The 21,440-nt window shown below is 34.9% G+C and overlaps 1 protein-coding gene across 2 annotated transcripts; it reads left to right on the top strand.

Annotated features, from left to right (window-relative positions):
* Window positions 1-691: 691 nt before the first annotated feature.
* On the top strand, window positions 692-20,380 carry sec14l8 (SEC14-like lipid binding 8). Of its 2 annotated transcripts, XM_058777439.1 has the most exons (12): window positions 692-850; window positions 1,186-1,261; window positions 4,405-4,448; window positions 5,915-5,977; window positions 7,069-7,257; window positions 8,188-8,283; window positions 8,384-8,444; window positions 8,589-8,672; window positions 9,291-9,397; window positions 17,495-17,634; window positions 19,085-19,254; window positions 19,347-20,380. In XM_058777439.1, exons 1-12 carry the CDS (start codon window positions 797-799, stop codon window positions 19,442-19,444), a joined length of 1,182 nt encoding a protein of 393 aa, XP_058633422.1. In that variant the 5' UTR covers window positions 692-796; the 3' UTR covers window positions 19,445-20,380. The 2 variants fall into 2 exon arrangements, with proteins under 2 accessions (XP_058633422.1, XP_058633423.1); XM_058777440.1 differs by lacking the exon at window positions 4,405-4,448 and having other exon boundaries at window positions 789-850.
* Window positions 20,381-21,440: the final 1,060 nt, after the last annotated feature.

The following is a 21,440-nucleotide window of genomic DNA, read 5'->3' as shown; positions in this document are numbered from 1 at the left end:
CATATTTAACATATTACGCACACAGACATATATATATTGTGTGTGTGTATATATATATATGAAGAGTTTATTTGCAAAAACAGACAACTCCATTTTTACAAATTTTCAAAAATCATGTTTTTTATTGTTATCTTGTTTTTATTGTTTTATTGTTAGTTAGCTGTTTTTTAAAGTTATTTTTTAACCTAGTCAAAATAACCCAACTGCAGTTTGATTGAGATTATGTGTGTGTGTGTGTGTGTGTGTGTATATATATAAAACTATCATAAATGATTACATTTATCATTATTATTTAGTTTGTTCCAATTTCATGTAACAAACTTTCACTATTTACAAAAATAACAATATAATAATTTTTAGTAACTATTTTTAATTAATTATTAATATAATAATATTATTATTATTAGTAATAGTAGTAGTAGTAGCAGCTAATGATAATAATCCACTAAAATAATTCCACTAAAGTATATGTAACAAACGATCCCATATATATCCCAATAATAATAATAATAGTAATAATTACTAATATGTCATAATATTATTATTATTATTATGTAATAATAATATTATGTAAAATATTATTATGATGACGATTATATGTTAATGATGTAATAAGATTATGTATTAATTTCCTAAATTATATAATATGGGATATTGGTCCCGCAGCGCCCCCAGCGGTAGAGACGCAGCGCAACTGGTGGGAGGGACCTGAAACATCACTGAGCGCCCGCAGTCTCTCTCAGTCTCTGACTCTAGCTGATATTTAGACAGTTATTCCTGGTGAACTCGTGGCGACATGAGCGGAAGAGTTGGAGATCTGAGCGTGAAACAAGCCGAAGCTTTGGCTCAGGTGAATTCTTCTTCTTTTATTCCTGTCGAGAGTATGTCGTGGATTTAATTGCTCCGGGTTTTGAATGAAACATTCTCCCGATCAGAGAGGCCACACTCACCGCAGATGAAGATGAAAACAGCCGAATCACACTCGTTCTGAATGCAGAATCAATAGACTTATATAAGAGTACAAAAAAGTGTTAGTTAATCGCTCTTTTGCTGAGTTGTGTAAATTACGTAACTGCTGAAGCTTGCAGCGTTGCCAGCACTTGAATAACGTTAGATGTTGCTAACGGATGTGCATGTGAAACTTCTTACTGTGACATTGCATAATTATTCATTTGTTTTCTTAAGTTTCGAGAGAATGTTAAGGATATTCTACCCCAGTGTCCATCCCAGAATGACCACTTTCTGCTCCGATGGCTGAGAGGTGAGCTACTTCACTCACATTCATGATGCACAGTGAACAATTAGTTGGCTAAATATTAATTTTCTGCTTAAGTTGAATGAAAGAGAGAGAGAAATTCCCTCTGTTCTATACTAATATGTATATACATACATTTTTATTTTTAATTTTTTTTAGTTTGAGAACAGTCTTAAGTCTCTGTTTCATAGATATCGATATTATGATAATCTTAATTAATGTAAAAGAATGTGCATGACCTATTGTGGAATGTCTCTATTAATCTATATTGGCAACTATTAAATCTAATCTTCTAAACTGATACTGCCTAAAGAATAGAGTTGTATAGAATGATAAAAATGTTTTTATAAAACGATCATGTCTATAGAATAGAAGCGCAAAATACAATTTGTTAAATAGAATGACCATATGTATAAAGTGTAATCTCTAAAACATAACCATATAGAATGATGCTATATCATATATAGTATATATAATGTCATATAATAGAATCAGTCTGTAGAATAGAATCAGGTTTCACACTGAAAAAGAAAAGGTTTGGGGTTCAGATTTATCTGCAGCGTTAGTTAAGTTTAATATTTAAGTTAGTTATTAAAGTTCCTCTAAGTTTATTGTTTGTTCCTCTGTTGAAAGTTGTTTCAGTCATCTGCTAAATGTAAATGGTCTCTAAACTTTTAGCTGACCCTCTAGAGTGGCGTTTGGACTCCTCGCTGGAGGCTGTTCTTGGGTTTTGACAAAGGCTGTTTTGTGTTTCTGAATGCAGCCAGTTTTTTTCTAGGCACCAGACAGAGACTAGCAGCACAGATTTTATGCAGGACTACTAATGGGATTGTTTAATTAATTACTATATTCATATAAACAGTGACACCATTTAGCATGCATGATGAAAGCTCGAAAATGTCATTAATCATGACTGTGACCTGGGTTATTCAAATATGTACTTCTGCATACCACTATTATAGTTTTTTGTGCTGCGTTAGAGACTGTAGGCTATAGTGCCTCGCAAGTGTTGATAAGATAAACACCCGATTGTGAAACACGTCATTGAGGTCTGCAGTGATGTGATATGAGTTCACTGCTGTATAAGAGTGCAGAGGTACTATAGTTCATGCGCTTACATGTGTGTGTATATATATATATATATATATATATATATATATATATATATATATATATATATATATATATACACACACATGCGCATACATACTGTTCAAAGGTTTAGGATGAGTAATTTGTTTTTTTTTGTAGGAAATTAACACTTTTTGTTAAGCAAGGATGCTTAAGTTGATCAAAAGTGACAATACATGAGTATGCCAGTTTCCACAAAAATATTAAGCAGCACAACTGTTTTCAGCGTTGACAATAATTAGAAATGTTTCTTGAGCAGCATATTAGAAGGATTTCTGAAGGATCATGTGACACTGAAGACTGGAGTTATGATGCTGAAAATTCAGCTTTGCATCACAGGAATAAATTACGCTTTAAAATCTATTGCAATAGAAAACAGTTGTTTTAAATTGTAATAATATTTTACAATATTACAGTTTTTACTGAATTTTTGTTCAAATAAACATCCTTTGTGAACATAAGAGACTTCTTTTAAAAACATCACCATCTGAAACGTTGACTATTTCTTTAAATGAATGAATGAGCTGGCTTTTGAATGGCAGTGTATGTAACTTGCTAAATAAGTCTTCTATCACTTTAATTTTTGCTTATGCTAAAAGGAATTTATACAAAGCCTTAGCCTCAATGTGCGTAACTCATCAAACACAAGCATTATCTGTTACTTTTCCCAAGCGATTAGACACATTGGCTTAATTGTGGACAATAAAATGGGTGAGAAGATCTCACAGAATCATTGAAGCACAGTCTAGTGACCAAAATGTCATAGAGATATCAAGAAACTTGGGGATGAGCCAGTAAGCAAACACCTAGCAACCACCCAGAACACCCTGGCAACTGCATTAGCAACATTCTAAAAAAAAAAAACACCAACACACCCTGGCAACCACCCAAATCATTGTAACATAGTGGCGGTGATTTCTGCACAGGCAAATAATATAAACATACTATGAATAAATTTTTTACATTTTGTTTGATCAAACTGAAAGAACTTATATAACTGCTATATTTTTACCTTAATAACATTTGTTTTAACAATTTTTGTTAAATTGCATGTGTGTTGTGATACATATATACATTTTATTTTGTTATGTTTATAATAACTAATAATTATACTAAGATTTAATATATAAATATAATCTATTATATATTAAGTAATTCTAGTATAATTAACTTTTATTATTATGATTATTCTAATTTGTACTACTGAGTTTGTCTTTGCTGCTACTACTGATAACTAAATTACTTTGATTAATGGTGTATTTTAGAAGAGAAGGCACTGTATCCACCGTTAAAAGTATTCATAAGAAAGCGGTTGACATATCCATTCCACAAAACACTGAGCGCTTTTGGCAGCTGTGTCGCATAATCTTCTTTATGAGTATTAAATACTTACGTATGACTCCATGTCTGACTAATTCTGGGTCAGTCGTGTCTCTAGGCCAGTCAGGTACAGACAAGTGTGACTAGATGACAATAAAACTAATCCACTGACTTTACACGATTGTGGAAATGAAATTAGGTTGGGTTAAATTTCTAATTAATGTATTTTGTGGTAATACTTGTTTGAGGATAGGCTTTTCCCTCCAAAGTCAGCCTATCTGCATGGGAATATGTTGAAGGTCAGCACACTGCGACCTAACTAGCCTGCTCATGGGCCTGCAGGTCTGCAAACTTTCCCTCTTTTCAACTGAACAGTTAATCTGTTACCAAGTAGTAAGGCTTCCAGTTATGTGCGGGTTATCTCGACTGAGTTAAGACACATGAAAGCTTGTCTTGCAGAGTAAGGATGTTGAGGAAAGTCATGTGCACAGCATGTTTGCTCTTTTTACTGTGAGTGTGCCAGCATATTCATGGATTTTGGTCTTGTGGTTAAAGACTAGGGCTGGAAACTGATGATTTGTAGGTTCAAACCCTGCAAGACACTTAAGCTTCCTGTAATAAATTGGTTACATTTAGTTTTTTTCCCTCTACATTTGTAAACTAATCTTTTTTTGCAACTTGTCTTTCTTGTTTTACAGCCAGAAATTTCAATCTTCAGAAAGCTGAGGCCATGCTGCGCAAGGTATCACACAAACTTACTATTTCATTGAGCTTTTCAATATTTACACTACAGTTCAAAGATTGGGATCAGTAAGATTCTGTTTTGAAAGAAGGTTATGTTCACCAAGGTGGAAAAATACATATACATAATTATACTATATACCAAATTATAATACTATAAGAATATAGTACTGAAAGCTGAATTTTCAGCAGATATTTTTTTATTATTAGTTAAAAATAATTGTGCTTCTAAATGATTTTTTTGATGAAAGAATAGCATTTCTTTGAAATAGAAAACTTTTGTGACGTTATAAATGTCTTTAAAATAGTTTAATGCATCCTTGCTGAATAAATATATTAAAAATATATTTATTTAAAAACAGTCTTACTGACCCTAAAGTTTATGAACAGCAATCGTCATGTTCAGAATATAAACAAACTCTTGGTATCACTAGTTCTGTAATTTAAGTTCACAGTCCTGAACAATGTGTAATTTTTAACCTTTGGGGCACAGACTGTCAAACTGTACTGAAAGAAGAACATTTCTGTGAATCTCTGGATTCATTAAGTGCGATGAATTTGGGTGTGACTGACCTTCACAAAGCCAGGCTTTATGTCAGCATTTGGTCTACATTACCCAAAGGCTTTAAAAGACATGTTGAATAACTCTATGTAATATGATCTCACTAATATTAGGCCCGTTTACACCTGGTGAAACTCTTGTGATTGGATTTCAAAGAGAGGATTGCTGATTTCATCACTCACAGCATCAGTTTATTGCTATGTGTTGATAAAGCTCTAAAAACAACAATAAAAAATGTCAGTGTTTTTCGTAGAAGTCTCTTTATGTTCACCAAGGCTGCATTTATTTGATCAAAAATACAGTAAAAAGAGCAATATTGTGAAATAGTATTCAAAATAAAGCAATTGTTTTCAATTGTAATTTATTACTGTGATGCAAAGCTGAAGTTTCAGAATTTTCCAGTCTTCAGTGTCCCATGATCCTTCAGAAATCATTCTAATATGCTGATTTGCTATTCAGGAAACATCTTTGAACAGAATGTGGTGCAGATAGCAGTTCTGCAGTCAAGTGTGCTTTTCAGGTTTTAATTAATGAGTCACGTCACTGTCTAATCACAGCTTATGGGCGATTACAGCGTAATCGTTCTGTGCTATTGGGTGTTCAAAGTGCTGTTTGCTTTCCCTTTGTGTCAGTGATGTTTCTGTAGTCCATGGGTCTTTTATTACAGACCTTTTGCTCGACATCTTGTTGTAGCTCTGAACTCTGTTACCAGTATCCATTGAACCTGAGGTCAAAGCACAGTGGTATCTTAACTAACACACAGAGGCAAATTATGTTGTTCAGACAGAGCTGATAACGCTGTCAAAGTTTGCTGTGATGATGGTTCTCAATCCTGATCATGTAAATACAGTTTTAGGGCAAAAACACAGGCATGTTTTTAATCATGTGTTGTTTTTCATGTGCAGCACATGGAATTTCGGAAACACATGAAGGTTGACACCATCCTTACGGAGTGGCAGGTGCCAGAGGTATGACGCATTTGTTTTAGGATTAAAGATCACATGTATTTTATATATAACATATCTTTTATATATATATATATATATATATATATATATTTCTCTGTTGTTCAAAGTTTGGGATTAGTAACATTGTATTATTTTTGAAAGAAGATTATTCTGTTCACCAAGACTGCATTTATTTGATCAGAAATACTGTCAAAAACAGTAATATTGTGAATAGTATTTTTTTAGTTATTTATTACTATATATTAATTAATAACAATAACTATTTTCTGTTTTAATATAGTATATATTTAATATAGCTGAATTTTCAGCATCATTACCCCAGTTTTCAGTGTCATATGATCCTTCTGAAATCATTCTAATATGCTGATTTGCAGCTCAAAAAACATTTGGTATTATTATTATTATTATTATCAGAAATGTAAATCTTAGATATTTTTATTCTGATCAATTTAAAAGTTTGCCATTGATTTAAAAAGTGCAATTTAGAATTAACGTTTTAGTATATTAATCCATAAAACAGGCGTGTTTTTTGACCACAAGAATAGAACAGGTGGTTTTTGCTACTGTTCCTTTAAAGGGATAGTTCACTCAAAAAATGAAACTTCTCTTCATTATTTACTCACCCTCATGTTGTTCCAAACCTGTATGAGTTTCTTTCTTCTGTTGAACACAAAAGAAGATATTTTAAAGAATGTAACTTGGGAAACAAAGAATTGCTGGTAGAAATTGAACACTGGAAGTCAACGGTTAGGTTTGGTTACCAATATTGAAACTCATACAGGTTTGGAGCAACATGAGGGTGAGTAAGTGAAAACTATTTTCTTTTTTGGGTGAATTATCCCTTTAAAACTTGTGTGCATATGACCTCTATTATGATGAAATGGCTGACATATGCCCGCTCTCATTATAAACATGGTCATTTCTTAATGAACCTTTTTTGTAGGTTAGTAGGTTTCGGTAAATATTGTACACAGAGCGGGAAAGGATTTTTGCAATGTTGATGTTGAGTATAATACATCAAACTCTCCTGTTGTGTCCCATTTAAGAGATTAATTCTGTGATTTACTCTTGATGTTTATTTTTGTGCTTAGGTAATAGAAAAGTATCTGTCTGGTGGCATGTGTGGCCATGACCGTGACGGGAGCCCGGTCTGGTATGATGTCGTCGGACCTTTGGACCCTAAGGGTCTGATGCATTCGGTGTCCAAGCAGGACTTAATCAAGTCTAAAGTCAGAGACTGTGAGGTTCTGCAGAAAGAGTGCGACCTACAGAGCGAACGGGTATGTGTGCAGCTGTGAAAAGTGGTGAGGAATAGTTTTGGGGAAAAACTTTGTAAGTGAGTGTAAAAGCATTAAAATAAATTTTTTTACTCCTCTTTTTTTTTTCTTTTCTTTTTTTTTTTAACCATCACCATGTCCCTTTAGGGCTCTGTACAATTGCAAAGTACGACAAAATAATTGCAGTGTGTAAGTTGTCATGCAGCCCTATACTGTATATAAAGAATTTTAAAATAAAAACAATCAAAATAAAACACAAACTATGAAATATTTTGTTTACTTGCATGCCATGTGACAATTAACCAACATTAGAAAACCTTAAATATGCAAATATGTAGCTAAATTATTGAAGCATTACCCTAAATTCTCAGGGTGTACTTCAAATACATATTTTCCATCCAGTGAGTTCAGCAAACAAAAATGTTTAGAAATCCTTGCACTGTAATAGTGAATCACAGGTCAGGCTTTCAGTGTCACGGTGCACACAGCAGGGAGGAACGAGGAGATGAGGATCACTCAAATAACAGTCTTTAATTAATCCAAACAAGGCAGGGCAAGACAAGGCAAGGCTGACACAGACAGGAACACCGGGGAATAACGAGTAGACCAGACGAAAACTAACTGAACAGGCATGAACTAAATACACATGATAATTAGATAATGACTAAAACACAGCTGGACAAGACTTAACTGATAATCACACTTAACAAGGACAGGAACATGACCAAATAAGGACACAAGAGGCGGGAACACATGACACACACGACAGAGGACTGACATTCAGGTCATTTTGAACAAAACAAATTGACATAAAAACATGTGGTTTATTCCAGATGATCACTTTCACCACAGAGTGTTATAATGAATCATATCATGGTTCTTATGCATATTGAATAGCTTATGTCTGTCTGTTTTCTCTTTCTTCTCTCCCAGTTGGGTAGGAACGTTGAGGCCATTACTATGGTCTATGACTGTGAAGGTCTGGGAATGAAGCACTTATATAAACCTGCTATTGAGACTTATGGAGAAGTGTGTATTTTTTTCAAATTTGTTTCTTGATTATTAATATATTGTTTGGTTCTTTCAGTTGCATTAGACTCATATTTATGTCTTTAATGTTCTTTCATAGGTTCTCACTATGTTTGAAGATAACTATCCAGAGGGACTCAAGAGGTTATTTGTCATTAAAGGTTAATAGTATTTTCCAAACTTTGTCAGTTATTAATTTGGAATATTTGCACACTTAGGAGTTATTTAATAAGCAATGCATATTTTGCATGTCACTGTGATATACCGCTTTTGAAATCTGAATCTCGAGACTGTTTCTGTTGCAGCACCCAAACTGTTTCCTGTGGCTTACAATCTGGTGAAACATTTTTTGAGTGAGGACACTCGCCGGAAGGTCGTCGTCCTGGGATGTAAGCGAGCACATATCTTACTGCACTAATGTCTTTTCAGGGATCCTACGCAGTATTGAAAAGTATGGAATTTGATTTTAGTCATTTATATGTCTGGATAAGTATGAGTAAAACAAAACAGAATACGAAAAATATTAGTTTTTCTAGACCGTTGCCCCCATTCTGTGTTCTAAAATATAAAATTGGGAATTTCTAAAAATGAATGTATCATGCAAGTAGAGTGTTTTTCATGTTGCTTTAGTTTCCTAAAGGAATATTCTAGGTATTCATCTTGATTGTCTTCATACTGTTTGTTTGACATTCTGTCAGTTACCACAGACTAGAATTTCAGTATTTTTACACAATATTTGCTCAGAAATCTTAAACAATGGAAACAGAAAGGCTGTGGTTAATTTTTAAAATTGATGCTAGAAGGAATTGACCAAACCAGCAAGATTATTGTACAATGCTTGTGCCGTTCAGACAAACTGGCATTATCAGTGACTATTTCAAACCCTCTAGCTCACTTGCCAAACTTCCATTTGAATTATTTGCTGTAAACGTGTTTCCCGTTTCCCGTTTTGGTTTGTAAACGCTGAGCGTCAAAATTCTCAACCAATTCTGTTTCTGTCTTCTTAGCAAACTGGCAGGAGGTTTTAAAGAAATACATTGACCCCGAGGAGCTCCCAGCGTACTATGGAGGCAAACTGACCGACCCTGATGGTGACCCCAGATGTAGAACCAGGGTGAGTAAAAAACAAAGGGCACACATCATTCTGAGTGACGTTGACTTGCTAACGATCTAATGTTTAGGTGTAACTACACACACTTTTTTTTTTCTTTCAGTTGAAATTTAATGGCACTTAAGATATTAAGGAAGCTGCGAAGCCACATGAGAATTAGTCAGCAGTTTCCGTTTTATGAACCTTGAGGTCTAACCCATGTGCGAAACCGATTTTCTCGATTGATAAGACTGTCCTCTGTCTGATACTTTACTCTGAAATCAGCATTGAAGCACTGTAGGATTCTTGATTTTAGAAATTTAAAGAATTTCTGAGTTTGATTGTTTATGAAACTGTATATATCTGTGCTGTACTGCACTCAGATCACCTGTGTAAGATATAAAGAGGTTTCAGAGAATGTATTTGGAATTAAAGGGGTCATGAACTGAGAAACCAATGTTCCCTTGATCTTTTGACATTTGAGGTCATTGTATTATAAATACATCCTGCAAGTTTCAGAACTCAAAACTTTCTCGTTAGTCTAAAAACTGCTTATACAGGTGCATCTCAATAAATTAGAATGTCATGGAAAAGTTCATTTATGTCAGTAATTCAACTCAAATTGTGAAACTCGTGTATTAAATCAATTCAGTGCACACTGTAAGTCTTTGGTTCTTTTAATTGTAATGATTTTGGCTCACATTTAACAAAAACCCACCAATTCACTATCTCAACAAATTAGAATACTTCATAAGACCAATAAAAAATTTTTTTTTAGTGAATTGTTGGCCTTCTGGAAAGTATGTTCAATACTTGGTAGGGGCTCCTTTTGCTTTAATTACTGCCTCAATTCAGCGTGGCATGGAGGTGATCAGTTTGTGGCACTGCTGAGGTGGGATGGAAGCCCAGGTTTCTTTGACAGTGGTCTTCAGCTCATCTGCATTTTTTTTGGTCTCTTGTTTCTCATTTTCCTCTTGACAATACCCCATAGATTCTCTATGGGGTTCAGGTCTGGTGAGTTTGCTGGCCAGTCAAGCACACCAACACCATGGTCATTTAACCAACTTTTGGTGCTTTTGGCAGTGTGGGCAGGTGCCAAATCCTGCTGGAAAATGAAATCAGCATCTTTAAAAAGCTGGTCAGCAGAAGGAAGCATGAAGTGCTCCAAAATTTCTTGGTAAATGGGTGCAGTGACTTTGGTTTTCAAAAAACCCGATGGACCAACACCAGCAGATGACATTGCACCCCAAATCATCACAGACTGTGGAAACTTAACACTGGACTTCAACCAACTTGGGCTATGAGCTTCTCCACCCTTCCTGCAGACTCTAGGACCTTGGTGTTCAAATGAAATACAAAACTTGCTCATCTGAAAAGAGGACTTTGGACCACTGGGCAACAGTCCAGTTCTTCTTCTCCTTAGCCCAGGTAAGACGCCTCCGACGTTGTCTGTGGTTCAGGAGTGGCTTAACAAGAGGAATACGACAACTGTAGCCAAATTCCTTGACACGTCTGTGTGTGGTGGCTCTTGATGCCTTGACCCCAGCCTCAGTCCATTCCTTGTGAAGTTCACACAAATTCTTGAATCGATTTTGCTTGACAATCCTCATAAGGCTGTGGTTCTCTCGGTTGGTTGTGCATCTTTTTCTTCCACACTTTTTCCTTCCACTCAACTTTCTGTTAACATGCTTGGATACAGCACTCTGTGAACAGCCAGCTTCTTTGGCAATGAATGTTTGTGGCTTACCCTCCTTGTGAAGGGTGTCAATGACTGTCTTCTGGACAACTGTCAGATCAGCAGTCTTCCCATGATTGTGTAGCCTAGTGAACCAAACTGAGAGACCATTTTGAAGGCTCAGGAAACCTTTGCAGGTGTTTTGAGTTGATTAGCTGATTGGCATGTCACCATATTCTAATTTGTTGAGATAGTGAATTGGTGGGTTTTTGTTAAATGTGAGCCAAAATCATCACAAGCCAAAGACTTGAGTTGAATTACTGAAATAAATGAACTTTTCCACGACTTTGTAATTTATTGAGATGCACCTGTATTGAAGGCAGTCTGCCAAAACGACAGCTTGTGAAATCTACCACTCTATGATGTAATAGTGTGGATAAGCACCGCCTCCGCAGAAGATCAATGCCTGCTTCAACATCACTGCCTGTTTAGCCCCGCCCACCGATTCGCGTATGTAGTGTAAATAACAAGAAAGGCAAACGCAGGTCTGCACAGAAACCAAACAATAAAAATGCTCCGAAGACAACAAGACGCTGTGCAGTGTCAAGTTGTGGAAAAACTGTCTTTGCGTTGCCTTCCTTCTGATCCCAAGGAAAGAGTGAATGAACTGTATTATATATAACTTTATTTAATTAACTTTTATGTCAGTAAGAACTTGGGCCTTGGTTCACTTCATTTTACCGCAGATTCGTTTACAAACAAGGAACAATTCGACGTGGGATTTTCAGAAAGATTGAAACTGAAAGACGGTGCTGTGCCGACTATATTGGATCCGTGATAACATTATAAGTGGACTTCAGAGAACAGTACAAAATAAAAACAAAGGCAGTTCATGACCCCTTTAAGATAATTTTTCTTATCCAGTTATGTTTATATTTGCGACTTTTTATCTCTCAGTTCAGCCTTTTTCCATTTTTCTCAGTGTTCTAAATCTGCATCTTGCAATTCAGTTTTTTTTTTGTTTCTGCCATGAAAAAAATAAAACTGGAAGTTGCATCTTTTTATCTCATGATGTTTTGTCTTGAAAATTTGAGTTAACTTCCTATTCTGACTCACCCCCCACCTCTCCCCAGTTTATATCTCGCATTTCTGACTTTTGTTCTATAATTTCTATAATAAAGTCTGAATGTTAAGATATAAACTCAGAATTGCAAGCAAAAAAAGTCTAAATTGTGAGAGAAAAAGTCTTTTTTTTAAATCCCCATCGTAAAAATTTGCTGGACAGTTTTTTAATTGCAAATAAATCATGGTCTAATTCACAGTAGTCAGAGATATTAGCAAATCAAATCATAAAGATACAGTTGGAGTAGTAAAAAACCTCAGTGGAAAATTTACCATCAGCAGTTTAGCAGTTTTTCTTGTAATCGCAACTCTGGATCTTCATTTGGGGATACAGTCTTGCTGTTAAACCACTGAAATGTAAACATGAGGAACAAGATCACAGTTTCATGACAACTGGCATCACAAAGTTTCACTGGCTTGTATATGATGCTATAAGAGACATTGTGATCTGCTACAAATATATTAGGGAAATAGCTTAAAGGGGTCATATGATGCGATTTTCAAGTTTTCCTTTCTCTTTGGAGTGTTTTCAAGCTGTTTGTGCATAGATAAGATCCCTGAAGTTGCAAAGACTAAAGTCTCAAAACCAAAGAGATATTCTTTATAAAAGTTAAGACTCGACCACGCCCCCCTAAAACGGCTCATTTAAACACACCCCCACATGTCTACGTCACAGTGTGGGAAGATTTGCAAAACACTGGCCAAATGTATACGCAATGAAAGAAGGCGGAACTATTATTCCGCTGTAGTATTATTGCTGCTGCCGGCGTTATGTCCTGGAGACGCGGTGTTTTGTTGTGAAAGCGAAAGTACTTTGTTTGGGCTTCCAAAAGAGGACACAACTAGAAATCAGTGGTGAAGTTCAACACTGTAGTACAACACTGTTCCAGAACAGTTCAACCCAAATATTCGAGTGTGTGCAGCGCATTTTACTGAGGACTATTTCCTGAACCTGGGAGTAGCCTGCCAGCTATGCTCAAAGACTGTTTCTATAAAGTGGGGCAATTCCAACTTTGCAAGGACAGTCTGGCGCTTCTGACTCACAGCCTGTGAGTACATTTTCTTATTTAAAGAATTTGCCACTGACTATTCAAACGCCAGTTTTGAGCAGTGTAGAGTAGCGCTTGTTTGTCGTTTCTCCGATCACAAATGCAGACATGGTAATGTTTACGCGGCGCGATGCAACGCAACGTGTACAAAGACAGTATAAGTCATTATAATCAGTAATTATGTCCCCACTGGATGCAACAATTGCATCGTTTGTAATGGGTTTTATTGTATTTGTGTTGTCATGCCGGGATACGGCATCACTATACGGTAAGGGGCGTAACATTTCCGTCTCACGCTAGAGGTATTCGGCCAATCACAACACACTGGATAGCTGGCCAATCAGAGCACGCCTCACTTATCAGAACGATGAGCTTTGTAAAAATCAACGCATTTCAGAAAGGCGGGGCATAGAGGAGCAACAATAATGTACAGTATGTGGAAAATTGTGTTTTTTGAACCTTAAACCGCTTAAACACATTGCATTACACCTAACACACAAAATAATATTCTTTTTAGCAACATCATATGACCCCTTTAATAATTCCAACTACCGAATATAATTTTTAGGAAGTAATGCAAAATACAGTTTCATAGCCAAAAGTTTATTTTGGACTATTTGTATGCTGTTGGTTTCGTGTTCATCTTGTGTCATTGAAAGATGCTTCACAATTTGAAACTTCTATGGTCAGCGCTTATTGTTTTGAAGTATATTTTTAATATGAATTTAATTCAGATTTTATTATTGTTTTTGTATTATTTAATAGTACATTGACATCAGTGTTTGTCTCCTTTTCAGTTTTTGAAACAACGACATGAATTTTTTCACTCCACCTGGTCTCTCCCTGCTAAACGCTTTGTGATGCTTGGTTTAACGTCTTGAATTTGCATATTTGCCTATTTAGTTCAAGCCTATAGGAGCTTCCTGCTTATCCTACTGCCAATATACCCACATAATTTAGCAATGCCAGGAAATATAGTATAAGAACGTAGTCAACCTGTTGCCTCTGACAGCCTGCTTATAGGTGTATTTTTAGTGTCCCAAAACAACAGAGGAGTGAAATAGCTGTTGTTTATCTATATCAGTTAATGCTTGCATGACATTTTAAACTTCATTATGATACACATGATGCCATGTGGTGTAATCTGGACAAGAGCCCGTTGGATTGCTTCACTGGTTATTGCATAGGCTGATTACTCAGTTGATCAGCTGGTAAGGTTGCAGCTTTGGAACACATGACATGACTAATCTTCCCCTCCAATCTGTCTAAGCATTGTGGATATGATTCTGTTTGTGATAAATCCTGAATGTGAAGAGCAAAGGGCTGTTATGACGGCGGCACTGCCACTTGAAAAGCACCCTGTCAAACCGACATAAAGTACATATTTAACCCTCTGGTATTCCTCACTTAGGGGTCACACTTGTGCTGCTTGTCAGTCAAAACATAATAATTGTACCTTTTTAATGAAATAATGTATAATATTTTGTTTCAGTAATATTTATTCTGTAATAAATGTCTATTTTTGTAGCTAAATAATGCAGCATTTATTTTAAAATTTTAAAGGCGTAGTTCACTTTAAAAATGAACATTTGCTTGCTGTAGATAAGTATCTTCATCAGAACAGATTTGGAGAAATTTAGCGTTATATATCACTTGCTCACCAATGGATCCTCTGCAGTGAATGGGTGCCGTCAGAATGAGAGTCAAAACAGCTGATAAAAACAAAACAATAATCCGCAAGTAATCTACATGACTGCGGTCCATCAATTAATGTGAAAAGCTGCATGTTTGTAAGAAAATTCCTTTAGTAAGATGTTATTAACTTCAAACCATTGCTAGCTAACCTATTATATTATTATACATCTATATATAATATTGCTTGAGTTTGAGTAAATGTTCAGTAAATTTTATTTTTCAAACTTTTCCTTTAAAACCGTGATATTTTTGTGTGTTCATATGAAAAGTGCCACAAAAATCACCAAATTCTGTATCATTCCGATAAATTAAACTTTAAAAAAAAAAACATTTATAACATTGAAATTCTTCAATCTGAAATGACCAAAGACCACAGAGGGTTAAATTTCTATTTTTAATAATAATTCTGTGCTAGTGCGCATGTAGGATTTAAAACATGAATCACATTCAGCGTTCTGAACTGAGGCGTTTTATGTCTGTATGTAGATACACAGGTAAAGCTGGTGCCCCCTTCTGGACTGGAAGTGCTAAAAAGGACTCGGAAGACTCAAAGTGGACGGATATTTAGTTATTTAGTTACAAATATTTGTAAAACTGTAATCCTTGGAGTGTTTGTTGGACTGTGATATCGCACAAGTCAAGTAAATGTTTGTTTTCTGTGTTTAAGTCTAGAAAGCTGAAGATAGTAGTTGTTTATTTTGTCTTAAAGACAGTTAGAGCTTGTTTTCCCACTGGTGTGACATATGGACGGCAATTTTCTTGTCTATTAAAACTGTAATTAACCTTAAAGAAAACCAGAGCACTTCCTTGGGAAAATCGCTAAAGGGGAATGGATGGATGCAAGTCCTAATGAAAGATCTGTTTGTACTAATGAGCACAGATGGAGTCATTACATGTTTGAATGACATGTCCAGACTTACGCAAATCTCAGAACAACAGGCTTTTATTGGAATGTCTTTACACAAGCATGTTTTATGGAGTGAGTAATAAGATTGTGGCTAAATCCCAATTAACATGCTTCTACTAAACATTGCAAAAATATGTGCTTTTGAGTATTTAAAGAGAACTTATGCGCGTGTTAGCATCTAAATATATCCCTGTACTCACTAAATTCAATGACCTAACATCAACTTTATAAATGATGTTCAGTACTATTATTTTCATTTGACACATTTCTGAATGAAATGGAATATTCAACAAGAACAAAAATTAATATAAGACTAGATTTTATCCATTTTTAATTATATTACACTGCTGTTCAATATTTTGTGGTTGGTGTGATTTAAAAAAATATATTTTTGAAAGTCCCTCATAGGCTCACTAAGACTGTATGATCAAAAATACAGTAAAAACTGTAATATTGTGAAATATTATAATTTAAAATAACAGTAGGAGAGACCCCCAACATGATTGTAAAGTGCTTTGGGTGTACAGAAATACAATAAAGCGCTATACAATTGCATCATTCATTCATTCATTCATTCATTCATTCATTCAAATATTATAATTTAAAATAACATTTTTTTATTTGAATGTTTTAAAATATAATTTATTCCTATGATGTCAAAGATTAGCAGCCATTACTCCAGTCTTCAGTATCCTTCAGAAATTAGATGTTCAAGAAACATTTCTTATTATTATAACAGTTGAAAACAGTTGTGCTGCTTAATATTTTTTGTGGAAACTGTGATACATTTTAGCCTTTTTTTGATGAATTGAAATTTTTTTTTTAAATTTTTTTTTTAGTATTTGATTAAAATAGAAACTATTTTACTGTTTTGGAAATCATAACATTATACTTTTTTACTGTCGCTTTTGATCAATGTAACAATGCGTCATTGTTAAAAGTATAATTTTTTTTAAACAACATATTATTTGGGATGCACTAATCTTGGTTGCCATAGAATGTATAGTATGTGAATTGGGATGTTGAGTCATTTAATATGCACAATTATCTGTGATTTTGAGTGTCTACATTTGTTTCTGTGTATGAAAATAATAATGTGCATGAAAGTGCATCATTTTCAGTGACGCACCATTTCTCAAACATCATCTTTATATTTGAGTCTGTGACTCCAGACAACGTGACCTTAACTCTTTATAAAGTGTCTGATGTTAATGTTGTCAAGTTGTTTGTTTTCTTATTGTATTTAGTGACAATTTAAACTCTTATTTCTGTATTTTATTTTGAAAATAAATAAACATGAACATATCTGCAGGCTGTAATCTTCCAACGTTTTTCTCTTCAAGCTTCAGAGTAGAATACTTGGCCTATATGTAGGATAATCAATCCTCATTGGTACATGTAAAGTGTAAAGGCAGTTTGTGTTCCTTATTAAAAGTCACTTTAATTTGGGCTCCTTTCCTGTCTGTTTTTTTCCTTCTGTTTTCTTATTTTCCATAAAATGCTTTACTAACGTTAAAATATCAGGGTTATTTTCTTTTGCACTCACGATGCTTCTGTAAGTTTCATCCTCCTTTTGTATGTTTTTTTTTTTTTCATTTTCAATTCTGATTATTACCAGCTCTTCTCAGCTAAGCACGTTAAAAGAAGGTTTCTGTGTTTTTGTTTCTTTTCAGATTACATTCGGATCGGAGATTCCCAAGACCTACTATGTTCGAGACTCCATTAAAGTGGACTATGATCAGTCTGTGACTATTGGCCGTAGCTCATCACATCAGGTGGAATATGAGCTACTTGCACCAAACTGTGCGCTAAGGTGAGCAATCTGAGGAAACACATAAACGGTTTTTTTTTCTAATACTGATACAACACAAAAACACTTTATGAAACTGGTAATAGACATGGAGTTTGCAATGAACCAGTCACTGATCCGTGACATCAAAAGTGCTGTAAAAAAAATTATTTTTGGAAAACGATGCATAAAACTTTAGCTACCAAAACCTTAAATGCCAAACTAGCTAACCAGCAACACTCTCTGCATGGGACGTGCATTTAAGTTTATTAACTTTGGGTTGGAAAGGCCTGGGTTTGGATATAATTTTGTGGTCTAATTTGATTACATTGACAAAACATTAAAAACACTTTCAGCAACTTTCAGGATTGATCATGAGCATTAAAGGGGACATGAACTGAGAAACCAAAATTCCCTTGATATTTTGACAAATGAAAGGTCATTGTACTATAAAAGCATCTTGTAAGTTTAAAAACTCAAAACTTTTTCATAAGTCTAAAAACAGCTTATATTGAAGGCAATCTGCCAAAACAACAGCTTTTGGAACGTTCTACTCTATGATTTAATAGTGTGGATAAGCATCGCCTCCGCAGAAGAAGATCAACACCTGCTTCTACATCACTGCCTGTTTAGCCCCGCCCACCGATTCGTGTTTACTTGCGAGTCTACAATCCGCCATGATGAGGGGGGTTACAAGACAAGACAGAAAATAGCCTACTTCTAAATTTTTTTATGTAAAAATCTTGATAACATTGTAAATGGACCTCAAAGAGCAGTACAATATAAAAAACAAAGGTAGTTCATGACCCCTTTAATTAAAGGGGTCATGAAGGGGCAATTTTTGTTTGTCGGCCGATTAAGTTTTCTTAGTGTGTTCTGCGCCGTCGGCTGAAGTTGGTCCTCGTCGGCTTTTTTTTCGGCCTATTCGACATGTTGAATTGAATTGCCGTAGGAGCTTGTCGGTCCATCTGATCATTCTGATTGGCTGTTCAGCTGGCGAACCAGTGCGCGAGAAAGGCGCAGAACGGACGTGCTACTTGGCCATCGGGTGTCGAGCGTCGGCTTGGTGTGTCAAGGCAACTTTGGACCCAGATGCTGCTGACATGAGCCGATCCCGCAGTCTGCTTTCGTCGCCACTAGTTTGTTGGCGTCGGCTTGGTGTGTACCGGGCTTAAGATGTTCAAGTCTTTCTTTCTTCAGTCGTAAACAAATGATGTTTTTTGAGCAAAACATTTTACGATTTCTCTCCATATAATGGACTTCTATGGTTCCCCCGAGTTTGAACTTCCAAAATGACCTATTAAATGACCTTTTGACCTATTAAATAATACTAAAATGTTATAAATGATTAATTATTGGGGTTTATTCATCATATTCAGTATATGAGTATAGACATCTGGTATGGCTGCATCAGCTGAAGAGCTTCACATCGCAGGAACTCGGTCTATGTGTGATGCTCTACTCTCTTCTTCAGATGGCAGTTCACCTGTGATGGTGCTGACATAGGTTTCGGTGTCTATAAGAAGAAGAAGCTGGGAGACTGGGTGAAGGCCAGTGAAATGAAGGAAATTGTGCTAAATCAGCGTTACAATGCACACCTGGTACCTGAGGACGGATCCCTCACCTGCCCAGAACCAGGAGTGTGTAAGTACAGATTTAACAGGTTTTATTTTATATCACCAACTGAGATGAACATTAAACGTGCATGTGGATTTACTGTATTTTGTTTTATTCAGATGTACTGCGATTTGACAACACATACAGCATCTTCCAGTCCAAAACTGTCAGCTTCACAGTGGAAGTCCTCCTACCTAGTCAAGTCAACCAATCATAACGTTAGAAATTATGGCAACTAACAAGCAGACAATAAATTGAGATTATGAAACGGTTTGGAAACTCTTGCTCTGAAGCATAACGAACTCATGACATCTTATACAGTATATCTGCTGCACTATAAAAGGAAAATATTATAATAATGCTGCTCTCGAAAAGGAGAGTATGTACATTAAACGAACTGACTAATCACTGCATTAAAATGGTGGGATGAAATTTACTTTTCAGTTATCGATTTGCAATGATAGACTGTTTCATCCAACGATATATCTGGATCCTGACTTCAATGCCAGTGTGATTCTTTACAAATGTTTCTCTAAGATGAAGCTGTTATCAAGTTGATTTATCATATATTAATGAAGTGTTGAGCTTATCAGTGAGCTGTGGTTTATCAAGTGTAACAAATGTGTTGCAAATTACTAGACTGAAACTGTCTTGGTGTATGTTATTTGAGCTTACCCTTGTATGCCCTCTTTATGATTGCCTTAACTAATGTTCTTGAAGTTTCTTTATCTGTTTAGTTCCCTTTGATCATGAATTCATTTAGATGAGTCTGCACAGTTTTCCCTCCGAATGTGGTTAAAGTTTAAATTATTGCCTACTCTTGTTGTTGATGCACACAAATCTGTGAACCTTTTGAAATATTTTGTTTACAAAGAGCATTTGACTTGAGGTGGTTTGCGTTTTTTTTTTAATCTTTTTTTTTTTAAATTTATTTAACTAATTGATGTAAACATTTCATAGTAAGATTTTATACCTCAGGTCCTTGTGTTTACAGTAACAGTGCCTGTATTTGATTCCAGCAACATGCATCTGTTCTGAACGTGACCACATTGTATTTTGTCTGATTTGTCTCTATTGATTTTGTAACATTAATATAATTTATAAGTGATGTTGTATTGATTTTGATTAATTAAATATAATACATTACATTAGCAAAAACAATATCAGTTTTCATGTCTTTCTGACCTATATTTATGCATACTTTAAAACGAGTGTCTTAACAATCAGTTCCCATGCACAATCTAAATCTACTCTAAAATGAAGGGGGCTTGGTTATGTTAAGCATTTTATCAGTGTTTGATGTAGATGTATTAATGTTTAATTGACGCCTGTCTGATGGCTCCATCTGTTGGTGAAGCATGTAAATTCTTTATAATGAGGTCAGTAGTTAAATCTTTGCCCATTAGAAGGTGCCATTAAAATGGACATCTGTCCTATAATAAACACACACAAGCATGTTCACCTACATAGACACTCAATTTAAATTGTAATAATATTTCACAATATTAGTGTGAATAGTTATTAGTTTGCACTTTAATTTTTGATAAAAAAAATACAGCCTTGGTGAGCATAGGAGACTTATTCTTCTTCCGTTTATGTACGGAAGGCTTTGTGGTGCTTAAACCGTAATCTATTATATTAATTTAAAAATAAGAAAGGCCACCAAGGCTGTTTTTCAAAACTACAATAAAAACATTACTATTGTGAACTTCACACGTTACATAAAAAGGTAGATTGGTCTAATCGGAGTATGAAAAGTAAGATTGATTGCCACTTTTACTGCTAAAAGTGCTAAAACTATAGTTGCTCAGATTGGTTCTTGGTCTTAACATGTCATTGTTTATGCAACTGGCACCTGTGCTGAATTTTCAGTCTAATCTAATTAGTGCTGTTAAACGATTAATCGTGATTAATCATCCAAAATAAGTTTTTGTTTACATAATATATGCACGAGTACTGTGTAAATGTATTATGTACATATATTATGTACACATGCATGTATATATTTAAGAAAAAATATGGTATATTTATATGTTAAATGTAATTATATATAATATAATTTATATGAAAATAAATATATACGAGTAAATACATGTAAATATTTTCAAAACATAACTGTATGTGTGTGTATTTAAACATAATAAATATATAGCCTATTGTAGCCTACACACACACACACATGTAAACAAAAACTTGTATTTTGGACGAGTAAT

The sequence above is a fragment of the Onychostoma macrolepis genome, chromosome 05 (genome assembly GCF_012432095.1).
Source record: "Onychostoma macrolepis isolate SWU-2019 chromosome 05, ASM1243209v1, whole genome shotgun sequence".
NCBI classification, from domain to species: domain Eukaryota; kingdom Metazoa; phylum Chordata; class Actinopteri; order Cypriniformes; family Cyprinidae; genus Onychostoma; species Onychostoma macrolepis.
This window is presented reverse-complemented; position numbering and strand designations above follow the sequence as displayed.

Bases quoted from the DNA above. Each gene is read 5' to 3' on its own strand.
- sec14l8 (XM_058777439.1), top strand. From the start codon at position 797: ATGAGCGGAAGAGTTGGAGATCTGAGCGTGAAACAAGCCGAAGCTTTG. The intron at 1,262-4,404 runs GTGAGCTACTTC...CTTGTTTTACAG, and splicing joins TCTGCTCCGATGGCTGAGAG to CCAGAAATTTCAATCTTCAG. The intron at 8,673-9,290 runs GTAAGCGAGCAC...CTGTCTTCTTAG, and splicing joins GAAGGTCGTCGTCCTGGGAT to CAAACTGGCAGGAGGTTTTA.